The 16,749-nt window shown below is 35.0% G+C and overlaps 2 protein-coding genes across 2 annotated transcripts; one reads left to right on the forward strand and one right to left on the reverse strand.

Annotated features, from left to right (window-relative positions):
• The first annotated feature begins 1,330 nt into the window (after nt 1–1,330).
• On the forward strand, nt 1,331–5,212 carry LOC108983013. Its single transcript, XM_018954522.2, has 2 exons — nt 1,331–2,164; nt 4,725–5,212. Exons 1-2 carry the CDS (start codon nt 1,932–1,934, stop codon nt 4,780–4,782), a joined length of 291 nt encoding a protein of 96 aa, XP_018810067.1. The 5' UTR covers nt 1,331–1,931; the 3' UTR covers nt 4,783–5,212.
• A 916-nt stretch (nt 5,213–6,128) lies between these two features.
• On the reverse strand, nt 6,129–8,167 carry LOC108983010. Its single transcript, XM_018954518.2, has 3 exons — nt 7,735–8,167; nt 7,550–7,638; nt 6,129–7,469 (listed from the first exon to the last, which is right to left on the reverse strand). The coding sequence occupies exons 1-3, from the start codon at nt 7,816–7,818 to the stop codon at nt 6,623–6,625; spliced, it is 1,020 nt and encodes a 339-aa protein (XP_018810063.1). The 5' UTR covers nt 7,819–8,167; the 3' UTR covers nt 6,129–6,622.
• Nucleotides 8,168–16,749: the final 8,582 nt, after the last annotated feature.

The following is a 16,749-nucleotide window of genomic DNA, read 5'->3' on the forward strand; positions in this document are numbered from 1 at the left end:
TTAAGCTTTTGATCATTAGTTAGTCCAGTGTGAAAGCTTTTTGATAAATATAGTCAAATTATAAACTTGTATTGACAATGGCCTAGTTCTAAGACATACTCTTTACATTATTGATATAACACAATTTGATTGGTAATAGAATTTAATTTTAATTTTTTTATTAATCAAATCATGTACTGTAAGCAATGTAGGTAGTGTATCTTTTACCCTGACTCGTTAGTAGCTTTTTTTTAAAAGATATTAAAATTTTGTGTGATTATATTTTTTTTATAATTATAGACAGCATGTTTTACTTATACTTATACTTATAAAACTTATTTTGTTAGAATTTCAAATTTAATGATTTTTAACGTATCAATAACTAACATGTGAAGAAGTAAACTTTTTGTAAATTTTTTTTTATTACATTTAGCATTTTTCGTTAAACTCAAGTGAGATGAGACACCAAATTCTCATTTTATTTCATCTTATTATTATAACTTTTTCAAATTTTCACACAAAATATAATAAACAATTCAATTTTTTCAAATCTCAATTCAATTTTTTCAAATCCCAAAACAGTAATAATATTAAAAAAATAATATTTTAAATTTTCATCTAAAATAAAAAATTCTTATCTCACTATCCAAACATATCTTTAAAGTGAAAGAATCACACGATAAGCCGGTGTTTTTTAGTGCTACTCTCCTAGAGTGCAATGCAAACTGTTGCAACGAGAGTAACTAAGAGCATTGACAATGGCTTATGCATCTTTATATTTGTATAATATCTCTCTAAATTCGTCTATATTAAATTATGCATCTTTAAAATTTTGTATAATTATGAATAGTGTACTATTTACTCTCTAAATATTATTTTACTTTTTTTTCTCTCTCCTACCCATTAAATCAACTTTGTATAATTTGTATTAAGATGATTTTGATATATAAAATTTGTTAATGATACAAAGTGTTTTTTGGTACATATTAATATTTATTGATATTATTGGTCATTTTGATATATAAAATTAGTAATATTTAGATATAAGAAATTGATATTTTTGAGCCCATAGTGTTAATTGTAAAATATATAAAAAAATAATAATTTTAAAAAAATATTTTATTATTATTTAGTACAAACGTATATAATCTAATATGAGATTTTTTATTGATATTAAAATCAATATTTAAAACATGTGATTTTAAAGAGAAACCAATGCTGCTCTAACGGTATGCCAGCAGCCTGACCCCGGGCATACTATTCTCTATCCAATCTCAGCCGTCGATCAGAAAAATTCCCCAAGTCTGACTGCGGCATAAATCTTTGTTTTCTGTTTGGGTTCACTCCCTGACCAATCAGAAAAGTAGAAAGCTCTCTGCTTTTTCGTTCTTCGTATTAATAGCAGTAGTTAATAGCTCAAATTCTTGAGTATATTTTCTTAATCCAATCGAGTTGTTGCTTTATGAGAGCTGTCTGATCTGTCCCATTCCTGAAATCATATTCTCTCATTTCTTATTGTTTCTTTCCAATTCCGTGATGAAAAAATAAATTTCCGTCATTTTCTCGGGCGTCTCTTCCCACCCTTGCTTACCCAGTGATGGCTTTATTGTTATTTCTTTAAGTTCTAATGATGTCGGTCATCTTATTTATTCATTATATGATTTTTATCATTGCAAACTAAAGCTGGGAATGAGCGTTGACCCCGTCTGTGCACTGGGAAAAGGCTGTAGTTTATAGTTTATACCAGAATCAACCTCAAATTTTTGGAATTTTTGGGGGGACGGTTTGTGAGTTCTTAATTTTCAGACAATTGGGTGAATTGGGTTTCTGATGAATTCCGGAAATCATCTGAATTTTGGATAAGAGATTTGTGCTTTGCTCTGTTTTCATCGGAGCTGATTGGCGAAGAATTTGGGTCCTCGGTGTTGAGGATTATTGATTTTTTCCTTTTTATGGATACGGATGCTAAGCTTGTTAATGGATACAAAAGTAGCACTATTGGTGCCACAGACCCTCCAAAGGTTCAGGATCACCGTGTTAATGGAGAGGAGGAAAGTGAGTCCAATTCGCTGTTGCCGCCTCGGCGAGGTGGGATATCGAGAAAGTCGGAGAAGACGCGGCTCAAGGTGCAGTGGAACGACAAGAATGGGAATAAGCTCGCAGAGGTTCTGGAATTCTATCCGAGGTAATGTTTGCGCGGTGTCATGTACTAAATATGCATGGTTTTTTATAGGTTAAGAATACTGGTGTTTTGGTTGTTGTTTTCTTTTCCCGAGTAGAGAGTTTCTTGGTTTGGAAGCTTATGGTGGCTAATGCATGGAAGCTAAATTACTGTCATTAATGTAGTGTTTTAAGACCACCATTGTTTGATTTTATGTTTTCAACTATAAAATTAATACGGGTCCTTTGAATTCAACTAAAGAGTATATAATCATCTATATTTTCCAATTATTGAAAAAACATGTAAACCTTTCAGATCATAATGCATTACAATTATTTCAACAACTTAAAAATCCAAGAAGAAGTTTGTTTCATTATTGTATTGTTGTAAGTGACACCAGGCAGTACATTCTCTTTTTACTTTGATGAGTTGATGCATGACATTTTGGAGGATTTGTGTGTAAGCTAAGCTACACCCATTATGTTCAGCCTTATATTTTTTGTAAGCTAAGCTACACCCATCATGTTCAGCCTTATATTTTTCTCCTTTCATGCACTTCTATGCTGTCCATAGGCACATCCATTTAGTGGTCGAATGATCATGGGTAGAGTGCGAGAGTAAATTTCTATATTCTTGGACTAATTCATTTAGATTACTTTTTCCATGTTACTACATGTTTCGTCAGTTCGTTGGGGATTTCTTTTCTTAGGTGGTTTTGCATATAATTGGTTTCATTTCTTTGTCCTTGTTTGTTGAACGTTATACACACACCATATATTAATATTAAATTACTGGCTGACACACCATTTTCGTATGACCTTTTATTTGTTAAATTTCTTCCATGCTTCTAATCTGGCAATATATTTCGTAATATATGGAAATAAATTTGTTAAGAAAGGGCCACAGTGTCTTTCTTTTTGAAGGATCTCATGCAAAGTGGAGTTGGGCTTTGCAAGTGAATGTCTCAGATGATAGAATTTATATAGACTTGCAACATGATTTCAGAATTGTCTAACCGGATAACATGTTTGTAGAAGGATAGGAGCTCACTTGAGTATATCGCGCTGAATGTGTTTGTGCCGTCAAAGGTGAAGCTATAGTTGAGTGATATGTAGCGCAAAAAAGAGTTGCATCAAATTTGTTTTGGAATTTATGGTTTATACTTTGGCTTTAAACAAGTTCGTCACATTTTTTGGTCTTGGCCTTACACCACAAAGATTTGTGTTTTCTGAAGAGAATAATTGACAGGGTTTAAGTTGGCACGTGATGAATTGGTAAGCCGAAGTAAGGCTGTTTAAGCACAGTATTAACCTTAGGCTGTTGCTACCTGATTCAACCTCGGAAGATAATTATGTCCAATCTTTAACATTATTTACTTTGACAAGAACTTAAATATGCATGTCTTAGGTTGCAAGGGTATTATAAGTATCTTAGGATTAGAGCATTTCATATTTAAGAACAGTTGCAAGACATGAACTTCAATGTTTTTCTTATACCCTAACTGTTGGGATAGTGTAGTTTATCTAAATAGAAACACATGGTTGAGACAATTGAAATTTCTTTATTACTTGGTTGGGCTCTTCTTATCATACTCCAATTTTTTGTTGCATTTGCTTCTTTGTGTGAGATGCTGAATTTTTATATTAGAAAGGCTGGTGCACGTGGCAAAAGTTTGGATGGACAAAATTCTTGTCCTTTTTCTATCGTGTTGAATTTTGGACTGGCCGATGTATTACCTTAAAAGGATGGGACATACATAGAAGTTTTTAGGGCATGCAGAGTTATGTTCTGAAGGACCAGAAAACAATTTCATCGACTCATCACATCTTATGCACAACCCAGGTGCTACTTATGACAATACCTTGTCACTACAATAATATGGAGAAGATCAGTTTTTCACCCTTTCAACTAAAAGGCGTTTTACATTTTGCACTCCAAACCATGATTATTGAAACATTACGTCCTCAAGCTACCAAAAAATTGTAATGTGTATCCTTTGTTAAGATCTGACAGTCAAGAATTGTACTGCATCAGCTATTTTCATTCACATTAATGGCTAGAATTAGACACGACTGCTATTTGTCAATTTTTGTGGTTGGATGGTGCAATGTGTCAATTGGAGGTGCAAATTGGAGAATGACTATTACTTGGGAGGTAGAGAGAGTATCTTCCTTAAATAATTGTAATTGAAGGTTGATGCATAGAAGACAAATAATTGTTTCAAACTCTTCAGTTTGATCCACTGCCTTCAGAGGTAATTGAGCATTCATCCTAACATGCAATGATTTTTTCTGGAAGATGTTAGTAAAGAAAGTCAATAAACACTATCCTGATTTAGCACATAAATTTATCTGTTGCTCCAAGAGAAGAAAACAAAATTTTATTATCTTTCTGCTTTTTCAATCTGATTCATTTCCTTCAGAACTAAATTAGTACTAGGCAGTATAGCCTAATAGACTCCAGTTTTAATTTTAAAATTATGAAATATGAGATTAAACATAGAATTTGTGACATGTTTGCTTCAGATGCATAATGGTTTTTTTGGTATCTTCTATCATCCCCACTCCCCTGTTTGTGCCTGCAGTGACTCAAGTGACTCTGACGATGAGGATTCAGATTCTTGCATCTGTACCATAATGTAGATTTCATTCGGTGCATGGAGTGTCAGAAAATGTCTTTTGGATAAACTAATGGGGCATTCTCTCCAACTTTGGATGATTATAGTGCAATTCCGGCATCCTCTCATCTTCAAGTTGAAAGGATAGGCCCGAGGTTCAAAGCTGCAGTCTTGTGTTTAGCATGATTTGTGTGCTATTCATTAAAGTGAAGTCTAAAACCATTTCTTAGGTGAGATTTTGGTGACTTTCTTGGAACCAGAGGCAAACTGCATGGATCTCCTCATCGTGTTGAAATCCGATGAGGGTGATACCAATATTGCCTCACTTGTTGTTTGTTATGCATTCAAAGAATCAAGCTTCTTGATGCTTTGCCACGCACATTTCTTTTGTATTGTACAATATACACCCAAAAGAATATTGATTATCATGTTTAACGATGCATAAGTCGCCTCAATTCTCTCCTTTTCCTCAGTATCGCATCTACAAAATTAATCTGCTGATACTCACCACTCTTTCTAACCACCATCCCATTTTGCATTTAAAGAGGATTAGTCTCCTATGAACTTAACGACTTGGCATATGCTCGATAAATTAAAAAAATCTGAAAATGGCATTCATTTTTTCCTGACAGAAGCATAATGTGCCAAATATTTTAGGACGTGCTAAATGCATACATTCTTTCAACCAGTGTAGTTTGGAACGTGCTAAACCTCTATGAAACTTCATGGTTATATCAAATTGTGGCTATTGAATCTTGTATGATCAGTTGTATTCTGATTTAGAATATCATGAACATTCATACTTTTTATTTTTTAATGAGTTGATTCTTATCATATACCATGCATATCTTCATCTGGAACATAAACCTTCATATGCTCTATTAATTTATGCATTTCTTTAATTAGGCAAAAGACATTTGCATCCACATGGTCCACTCACTAATAGACAAAACGAGCACATAAATTATAGATCTTTTGTCAATTGGAATCCTAACCCATCGATCATCAGTAGGATGGTTTGTTAATGGGAACCAATACTTCCAAATGTGAGAATTCTCATGTAAAACAATCATGTTTTCCACTATCATTCCCTGTGCTTATATTCTTATGGACCTGGTTATCGATATCTTTTCATAAGCAGAATTGCCAAGACCGCTGGTTGGGCATTCATTGATCTCAGAAGGTGAAAGTGGCTCTCAAGTAATATTACAGTTGAATTCAGACTGAGTTAATTCAAAGTGAGTTTGAGAAGTTTTAGAAGTCTTCTTTCTTTATTTAGGGTGGAAGGAATTGACTCCTGCCTTTGGTGTCGTCTGGACACCCTTTTGTGCACAACTGATTTGTAAAAGCAATATCCTCTTTGCAATATCCTTAACTCAGATGGGAGAATGATGTCAAAATCAGCGAAATTGAATGGTTTCATTTGTAATCAATCCCTCATACAAACAGTAACACATAACAAGAGACAACCAAAACCCACCGACACGGTGGAATAGAAAAATACCCAACGCCATTATTCACAAAACAATCGGAAGAGGATCAAAGATTATAAACACAAACGCAAACAACACGCCAGATTGTTCACACCGTCTAAAATAGCCAAGAAAGATTAGAAAAACTAGTTGTGGCTGTGCTGCTGTTGTAATCTTCATCGTTGTATCCAAATTAGCCATGTTTACCAGTTGCACTTTTTAGTGGTTGTGCAGAAGTAGGCTGAGTTTGAATTTTTTAATCACATTTCATACGAGATACTCCCTTGAGAATCTGATATACGAGTCTGCTACTATTAACACCAAATATGTCTACCTTCTCTTCTTCTCCTTGGATGGGATCAGCAAGACAATTGTTTATTCACTCAAATGGCTTCAAGAGCAATGGGTTGTGATCTCAGATCTATTTGACTTTGGTAACCAGTTTGAAAGGCTGGCATCAACGGCAATTTCTTGCATTAGAGGCTTGGACTGGCTTGGATGGGAGAAAGACCTTGGATCTACGATTGGCTTCAAAGTAAACGGTAGAGTTGGTTTTTTCATTGATTCTATGTTCTCCTTCCTCTGGCGCTCAGGTGGTGCTGCTCTCGCTTTGACTGCTTTCCATTGGGTGATGTTTTCTATTGGGTTTAGCACAGAATGCACATAGTGGCTTCTATCTCGAGCATTTTGATGCAACCCAAGTGGCTTAAGTTCTCTGACGTTTGATGCACAAGTGGGCATTATATTGGTGCTTTTATCCTTTGTCAACTGAACCGAAGAAACAAACTTATGTGATTCCATACATGAAGACTCCAACCGCCAAGAAACCTCTTCTTGGCCTCGTTCATGGAGAATTTCATTGCCTCCATAACATTCTTCATCACCCCCGTCACTGTTGTCTTCAATGTCATCGTAATAATCGATATCAGCATCATCATCATCCAGATCAATTTCTTCGTAAGCTATGTCGTTTTCCTCATCGTAGCTGTCACTGCAATTTTGGTACCTATAATTTGAGGGGTACGAGCCCATTGTCCATTCTGTTGTGTCCCCCTTAGAAAACATAGGGAGGAGGCCTCCCTCCTCTGTTTCTTCCCATTTCTTTATCTTTTCTTTCTCCTCATCGCTCTCCGAAAGATTGTAATCGGTCGGAACCGGCTCATAGGTCTGGACATTCAAATTAAAGCGGACCTTTTTTCTGATTTTGAGGCTTGGCCTCTCCTTGGGCTTCTCTCTAACTCTGAGAAACAACAAAGACATTACAACAGCACCTAACATCTATCATAAACGAGAGAGAGAGACAATGAATCAATGTCTGACCTGAACTCAGAACACGGGCCAATGGGGTCTTCTGTGATGTCAAGATCTAGAGGCACAGATGAATGTAAAGGTTCATAACTTCCATGCTTCTGCAACAATAAACTAGCTCAACAATGAACTAAAACAATATGAAACGAAACTAAGAAAAAAGAACCATTTGTTGAAAGTTTAAAGCATGAGTTTACCTGGTCTCCAGATAGAGCATTAAAGGAAGGTTTTCGCCGCCTTCGTTTGTTGGAGAAACCAAAACATGCAAGGAAACACACCATGACTGCTCTCTGCTAAGTTCAGAAAGAGCTAGGAATGTTGTTCATGATTTGAGTTCCTCAATGCAGGCAGAGCGAGAGACGAGAGAGAGAGAGAGAGAGAGAGAGGGTTTATTGACGCATTGATATTTTAAGCTTCTACTTGGCTCCAACGGGTTTTTGAAAATAGTAACGTTGTGACATTAATGATGATGGATGTGGTGGGCGCACGAGGTTTTTATAAAAGAGAAAGGACAAAATCTCCGGCTTGTCTGAAATGTGCACTGCAAAAAGAGCTGCTCTCACACTTTTGCCCTTTACCGTGTTTCTTTCGTTGTGTTTTTAGGGCTGTGAGAATTTTATGGATTGAGCTGAGCAGTCAGTTTGATGGCTTTGCTTTAAACAAGTTGTCCGTTGGCCAACTCATCATATTCACAACTCACACTTTGTAGCCTTAAGGCCCACAACCTTTCAATGGTCCACCAGGAAAGGTTTAGGTTTAAACACAACACAACACAACACAACGGTATTGAGAATGCATTGAATAAAAAACTTCTCTCTTTCCTAGTTTTTTTAAGCGAGAATTTCATTAAAAATATATAGAGTAAGGGTGGGATTTCGATAAACATCCATTTAAAACATTACAGTACATGAAAAGAAAAATAAAAGGGCCATGATGCCAATAGATTGGTCCCCACTCATTTCCTGATAAGGGAGAGTCGTCTTAAATGATAATTTTTACAATCAGCCAAGTATAATACAGTTCTACTAATATAATCGATGGTTGATGGTTTGTGCTGCAGTATGTTATTTTGAATTGCTTGATGAAGAGACCCAATTCCTCATCTCTAAAATCCCTAATTAGGAAAAGATATAACATAGTTGGGATAGAAGGATGGAAGATGAGATTTCTATCATCAGGGGCACGATCAAGCTTGCCGGTTCATTTGTTGGCTGTTCTACAAGCTCCGAAGTTGGTTTTCACGTGGATTAATAGGTTGTTTAGCACATTTTTTTGGGATTTGATTGAGGGGAAGCAACAAAAAAAAAAAAAAAACAAACAAACAAAAGAGTTAAATGGGACTTGATGTGTAAACCAGTTGATGAGGGAGGAGTTGGTTTGAGAAATCTGATCGACATTCAAAAGTCCTTGCATTTTAAATTTGCTTGAAAATTTCTGATTGAAAATTCTTTGTGGGCAAATTTTTTTAAGGCCAAATATGTGAATGATCAGCATATTTCGTTAGTCAATCCTTTGAAGGGGTCCCGATTTTTGAAGATGGTTATGGATTCAATTCCGTTTGTGCTTAATCATTCGAAATGGCATGTAAAGGAAGTAAATATTTCTTTTTAGAGAGATAAGTGGTTGGAGCCAGGACCTATATGTGAAGAGCTCAGAATTGTTGATTTCTCGAAGTTGAAAATTAGGCAATGTATGGTGGAGAATAGTTGGGATGTGGACCTCTTAGTGCAACTTGTGGATCGGGAATTATCGGACAAGATTTTGTCTAATATAGGGGCACAAAAAATGGTTCGGATATTTTGATTTGGTTGGAAAATCCGGATGACAGGTTTACCATTTCAAATGCATGGGACTTGGTTCGTGTAGTTGCTCCAAAACGGCAATGGTCGGAATGGATATGGCATGCTGCTTTGCCAAGGAAATTTTCGGTTGCCATGTGGAAAGTTTTTTCACAAAGTTTGAGTGTGGATGAACGTATAAGGCGCATATGTATACCTATGGTGTCCAAGTGTGACTGTTGTGAAGAGGGAGCATTTGAAGACTTAAACCATGTTTTGTATGGGGGTAGAATTGCTTCTGAATTATGGAAGACTTGCTCTAATTTATGTGGTAAACCAATCTTGGTCTGAGTCGGTAAAAGCATGGTTTAGAAGAACAAAGAAGGCTTCACAGGTAGGGAATCTGGTTGGTTTGATTTCGGTTATTTTGACTTGAAGTTTGTGGTCTAGGTGCTGCTCTGCTTGAATGGAAGGTCGAAGGGAACTCTTTGGTTCCTTATGGAGGTTTGTTAAATATTGGATTGGCTGGGTAGGTAGTAGGCTGCATGTTGCAGATCGATTGAATCAAAGGGACATTACAATTCTTCAGGAGTTGAAGTTGCCGATTGCTCATACTCGTTCAAAACATGTTTATGTAGTCTATTGGCATAAGCCAAGTCCAGGATGATTTAAGTTAAATGTAGATGGAAGTAGTCTAAATAATCTAAGGGAATTGGGAGCTGGAGGAGTGTTAAGAAATCATGTTGGAAGTCTGCAGTTTGCGTTTGCAGCTTGTACTGGTTTCGGTTCTAATAATTGGGCAGAGCTAATGGATCTTCTACTTGGTTTGCACTGTTGCAAGAATTTTGGATTCAATAATATTATTGTGGAACTAGACTCGCTTTTGATCGTTAATTGGTTGAAGGAAGGCACAGATGTAATGTCTGGTACTTGGAGGACTTTTGGGAGGAAATAAGAAGCCTTATCTTGGTGTTGAATATTCGGTATCAACATGTTTTTAAGGAGGGAAATTATGTAGCAGATTGGCTTGCAAGATTGGGAAGTAGGGGCTGCAACAACGAGTTTTCACAAGGAAATATTTCTAATTCGCATAGGGGCATATTGAGCACTGATCGTAGTGGGTTGCCGTATTTGAGAATTGTCTAAGTGTTGGTTATGAGTTCGGTTTCCTGCTATTTTTACAAGCCTTAGTCTTGTTTTGTTTATTTTGGTCTTTATTTCATTTTTTTGGAATAAGTTTTTAATGAACATGAGTTATGTATAAGGTATTCCTCCGCCAAAAATGATGATTTTTCTAATTAGACTAGAGGATATTTAAAAAAAAAAAAGAACACTTCTATATCTTTAACTTTTTGAAATAATAAGGCAAATAGGCTAAATATCTAGAGTTACTACAATTTGCAATACAAGATTATTTAAAGGAAATTAGTATTATTCTCATGAATGAAAATGATAGGGGGAGCAACCTCCTTAACTTATCATGATCCTATTAACACCATACTTGTTGAAAATCAGATAGGAGGAGCCTAAATGACTGGAAGTCACAAACACTCTCTCAAGTTTCATTTGTGTTAAAATATAAAATAAATAATAAAATTTATCTATTCTCATCAATTTAAGCTTTTTGGATAAGTGGTAATTTTACATGGTATAGGAGCAGAGATCCTGAGTTCGAAGTTTCGAACCCTAACTCTACACTTTACCTCATTTAATTAAATATTCTACATGTTGGGCCACTCGTTGAGGAAAATATGACCTACACGTGAGGGAGAGTGTTAAGATATAAAATAAATAATAAAATATATCTCTTCTCATCAATTTAAACTTTTGAGATAAGTGGTAGTTTCACAGTTTGAACTATAACTTAGACCTCAGTCTCATTAAGAAATTCAATGAATTATTAAATAACAAATATTAATAGTTTAAGGCGAATACATATTCGGATTTGAACCAAAAGAAAAAGAAAATAGTATCTAGTATATAATTTTCCTTCCTCATTTTATTCACGAATAAGGTTATTTCTAAGTATATAGTCCCGACAAATGTGAAGGTATATGACATAAAAATGTTATCGGAGATGAGATGAGATGAGATGAGTTGAGATTAAAGTTAAAAAGTTGAATAAAATATTGTTAAAATATATTTTTTAATATTATTTTTGTTTTGAGATTTGAAAAAGTTGAATTGTTTATTTTATTTTGTATTGAAATTTGAAAAAATTATAATAATTAGATGAGATGAGATGAGAAGTTTCCTGAAAACAAACGAGGACTTAAGAAATATGTATATAGATTCTTCTATATGCCTTCTCCGATTCTTCTTCATTGCGGTCATGCCATGTTGCTCTTTGGCACCTCTTTTGACTTTGCGGCTATGTCAGAACACATTAATAAAACAATACTGATGTTGCTAAAGTAGCCCTTTGCGGCCGTGCCGAAAGCATGATGCCCTAATGCTCGTATCTCCACACTTCCAACTCAAACAAGACTGCACACTGTTGTTGTGTTGACGTGCCGATTCTCTAACTTAATAAGCACCCACAATTTTGTTCTTTAGCTCACAATTTACTTGTTATCTTGCATCAGGTGCTGCTTCACATAGATTTCAGAGGCCTTAAGGTCTCAAGCTCAGTACTCCCTTTATGCTAGGATTGCTCAGCCCCATGGGTGGAACTTTGTATACGCTGAGTGCTACCCCTCCCCAAAAGTTTTAAGAAATAATATAATGTACGATAGAATTATAATTCTACACTCAATATCCTTAAAATATTTGTGATTGCCCCATCAACACTCAAACACCCCTAAAGTAGCATGTTAATTTCTAAAAGTCTAAATCTATTATTTTTGTTCACACTTACTAACACACCATCTCCACTAGCCAATGATAGAAATTGACATAAGGAAATTTAAGGTTTTTTTTTTTGTTCACCGACTGAATAACAAAACAAATTATTTTTCCTTATCAGTCTTCCACCTTTTTTTTTTGCTCTTTTCCTGTTCTTCACAGCATGGAGACTGTTTTGGAGTTAGAAAATTGTAGAATCATTGGCTTGCTAGCAACCATGGTGGAGGAAAATGAAGTCTGGTGGAGTTTAAGTGAGAGGTTCAAATGAGTGACTTTAATAATTTAGTTTATCCGTAGATAGCTACCTTATATGGTTAATATTAAATGTCGGTGACGGTCGGTTCAGTTGATTGCTGTTGACCTCTACATACAACACATTTTGCCAATTGGCCCCCCACACACTAAATCTTAGTTCCACCCCTACTCATCCAGAGCACTTCGATTTTGGTAGGAGACCTAAATTCTCCATACATCAATATTATATTCCTACCTTACACCATTCTATCTAATAAGATAAATGCACTTCTTCCCTTTACACATCATTTTCAAGCAGGCATCTCCCTTTTTTATCAGATTTTTGCCATTTGACCCTTTTATTATTAGATTTTCCGGAACTTCTCTATGGTCTGCAACCTTGAGCTTCCATGCTCTTCCATGCTTTAATTGCATCCACTTTCCTCAAACTCTTGTAAAGAAATCTGTCTTGTTTGGACAATGAGTTGATTTCAACTCATTTCATCTCATCTTATCATTATAACTTTTTTAAATTCTTAAACAAAATATAATAAACAATTCAACTTTCTCAAATCTCAAAATAAAAATAATATTAAAAAATATATTATAACAATATTTTATTCAACCTTCAACTTTCATCCCATCTCAACTCAACTCACTGTCCAAATCTATCACGTATCTTTGAGGAACCACAATTTGCTTAAGCCAAAAAAAAAAAAAAAAAATCATTGATTTTTTAAAGACTGATAATATTTTGTCTAATGATCCGATTTTCATATCTTAATTCCCATATACATATAAACCAACAAACGAAAGAAAAGAAATGAAAATCCATTCCTACTTTGTTATTTTCTTGTTAATACGTGAAAAACAAAAGATCTACAATCTCATAAAAAATGACCCATGATAACATTGAACTATGTACGATATTATTTTAAAATTTAATTTCGTAAAACAAATAAGGTTTGGTTTGGATTGCAAGTTAATTTCAACTCAACTCATTATTATAATTTTCACACAAAATATAATAAATAATTCAACTTTTTAAATCTCAAAACAATAATAATATTAAAAAATAATATTCTAACAATATTTTATTTTATTTTTAACTTTCATCTCATCTCAACTCACTATCCAAACCTAACTGAAACAAATTATTTTAGAGAAAATTTAATGTTTTTCTAGTATTTGGTTGGATGTTTTAAAGAATAAACTTAGGTGCGATTTGGATATTGAGATGTGATGAAATGTTTTAGATAAAAGTTGAAAGTTGAATAAAATATTGTTAGAATATTAATTTTTAATATTATTATTGTTTTGAGATTTGAAATATTTGAATTGTTTATTATATTTTGTGTGAGAATTTAAAAAAGTTATAATGATGAAATGAAATGATATGAGATAAGATGAAATACTTTCATTATCCAGACGGGGTTAATAAGTTTATTTATTAATACATCAAACATATCGATAATATGAAAATTTATCACATCAACTTGTATAAAAAATATTAATATTTCTTTTATAAATATAATGGACTAAGTGATGTGTTACACATTAAGGTCCCGTTTGTATACAGAAACACTCTCAACCCATCTCATCATTATAAATTTTTCAAATTTCCATACAAAATATAATAAATAATTCAACTTTTTCAAATCACAAAATAATAATAATATTAAAAAATAATATTATAATAATATTATAATAATATTTTATTCAACTCATCTAAAATCATCTCATCAAAAAAAGAAAAAAAGTTGACGTGGCAAGAGAATTCTAAGCTCTGCTAGGGTTTGGCTTTTGTACTACGATGACTATCGGCGATGGTTCCTCTTGTCCCTCGACATTGGCTGCTAGAGGAAAATCTTTTATTGATCTTATATTTCAATCTTTGCAACCATCCGCAACCACTGCCTGAGGTGGAAGCGCCGTTTAGGCCACTAAAACAAATCGATGGGGAAATTTATGTGCTTTTTACGAAGGAGTAAATTGATTGATTGGCTTTGCCGTTCAAATATTCCATTGTTTTGAATTTTCTGCAATAAAGACCAACACTGGATCAGATAAGGGTTTATATACGTAATCGGTGGGGTCTTCTTAACCAACCAGTGGTTTTTGCCATGAGAGAACTTAGCAACTAGATGTTTTTGCCATGAGAGAACGTATTTATACGTATGGCTTTGGAGGAGGACTTTTCGAAGGCATTGTCAAGAGAAAGCTGTGATATAAAAGGAGTTCCCTATATGGCGTTTCATTGGACACCGGAATTCAATGAAGATCAAGAACCGCCAATTGTGCCAGTATGGATCATGCTTCCAGGATTATCTCCAAATTTTAATCATGATTCTTTTCTAAAGAGTATTTATGCACCAATAGGGAGGTACATTAAATGAGACAACACAACAAAGTGTGCGATGCGAACCGATGGTGCTCGAGCTTGTGTTGAAAGGGATGCTTCAAAGGAACCAAAAATGGGTTTCTGGATTGGTACCTTGCATTAACTGATGAGCTGGTATCAAGAGGTTACGTATGAAACTTTATCGACCTATTGTAGGAATTGTCATGTGCAAGGCCACAATGAAAAAACTTGTAAGGGAAAGAATAAACAACCTAGAAGCAAGGAGAGTAAGCCAGAGAAGACATGAGTTCGAAATGAGGCACAATTGAAAAAGGGAGAAAACATTGCTAATGTTGAGAATATGGGAGATGATGGTAAGGATCAAGAAGATGCCGTAGTTTTTGAAATACAGGACAATGATGTCAAGTCCTCTGAGGTTCAGGTTCAAGAGGGAGAATTGGTGGAGACTTCGGATGGGGTGTGTGTGAAGAAGAGAGTGTGCATGTCGATAATTTGTTGGAGAAAGGGATACAGATTGATGAGTCAGAAGAGGTTATGGAGAAGATTTCTGACCCTTTACAGGGGAGATGGAGGGGATGAGGCCTGTTGAGAATTTGATAATAACAGTATTAGAATATGAAGCATGTTGAGAAAAGGATGTGGAGTTGCAAGAGATATCAATTGAGGAGACTCTCCCAGACTTACATGCTTGATTAAGGCATTTGGTCACTGGGCTTTGGATGTAATGGTGAGGAGTTTTTCTGATAATGAGGGAAAGGATGCTGTGGAGAATATGGGCAAAATAAAAGACTGCATGTCAGATTCAGAAACTATGGAACGTCGCCATGCAGGGAAGGAATTTAAAAAGTTGCATAGTTCCACTAGGGTTCATAGCAAACCCTCTAGACTGACCCTATAAATTGCAACTATATGTTTTGGAATGTTCGAGGGATAGGCACCTTGAAACATAGGTTGAAGAAATTGGTTTGTGAGTTTCATCCTAGTGTAGTGGCATTGGCAGAGCCGTTTAAAATGGTAGATAAAATGGTGGAGTTGAAAAATGAAATGAATTTTGTTAATTGTTTGTCGAATGGGGGAGTGAAAGGGAAGATATGGGTTTTATGGGGTAACGATGTACAAGTTAGTTTAGTGGGGCGAAACAATCAGCATATTACGTGCTTGGTGACTGATAATGGATAGAGTGTGGTGGTTTCCTTTGTTTATGCAAAATGTACATAAGTATATAGAAGGGCTCTTTGGTTGGATTGTGTTAATGTCAATTTTTTGGGTTGTCCTTGGATTATTGTAGGTGACTTCAATATCATCCGCAATGACTTAGAGAGACGTGGAGGAAGACCCCGCTCACTTGGTGCAATGAATGATTTTAATCAATTTATTAATAGTGATGGGCTGATGGAAATGACGTCAATTGGAGGTCCTTTTTCTTGGTGTAATGGGCATAGTGGTTGGAGGTATATTATGGGCATAGTGGTTGGAGGTATATTTTGGTGCGCACATGAGATATTTGTCTAGAAGTTCTTCAAATCATGCTCCTATGATTATTTGGCTTTAGAATGCTCGGGATCATTATGGTCCTTCATTGTTTAAGTTCCACCAAATGTGAACTATGCATGAGGGATTTCGAGTTTTGGTTTCAAGGATTTGGAAGGAAGAGGCGATGGGGAGTGGTCTTTGGCATCTTGCATGAAAGTTCAAAAAAAATTAAAGATTGCCCCTAGAGTCTGGAATAAAGAGGTGTTTGGGTGGACTTATGATCATATTCAAAAGCTGGAAAAAGATTTAGGCTGCATTTGGATGGTGAGCTGAACTCAGTTCTTTATGAATAGTAGTAAGTTAAGTAATAGAGAGAGTTATGTTGGGCCCATCTAAACTGAGTTTAAAGTATGCTTAGATGTTAAGATGAATTTAATACTTTTTATGAGAAAAGATAATTGCAACCGTGAATTATGAAACTTTCGCGTAAACACTTTAAAAAAAGTGAATAAAATATGGGA

Source organism: Juglans regia, chromosome 7 (genome assembly GCF_001411555.2).
Source record: "Juglans regia cultivar Chandler chromosome 7, Walnut 2.0, whole genome shotgun sequence".
Taxonomy (NCBI): domain Eukaryota; kingdom Viridiplantae; phylum Streptophyta; class Magnoliopsida; order Fagales; family Juglandaceae; genus Juglans; species Juglans regia.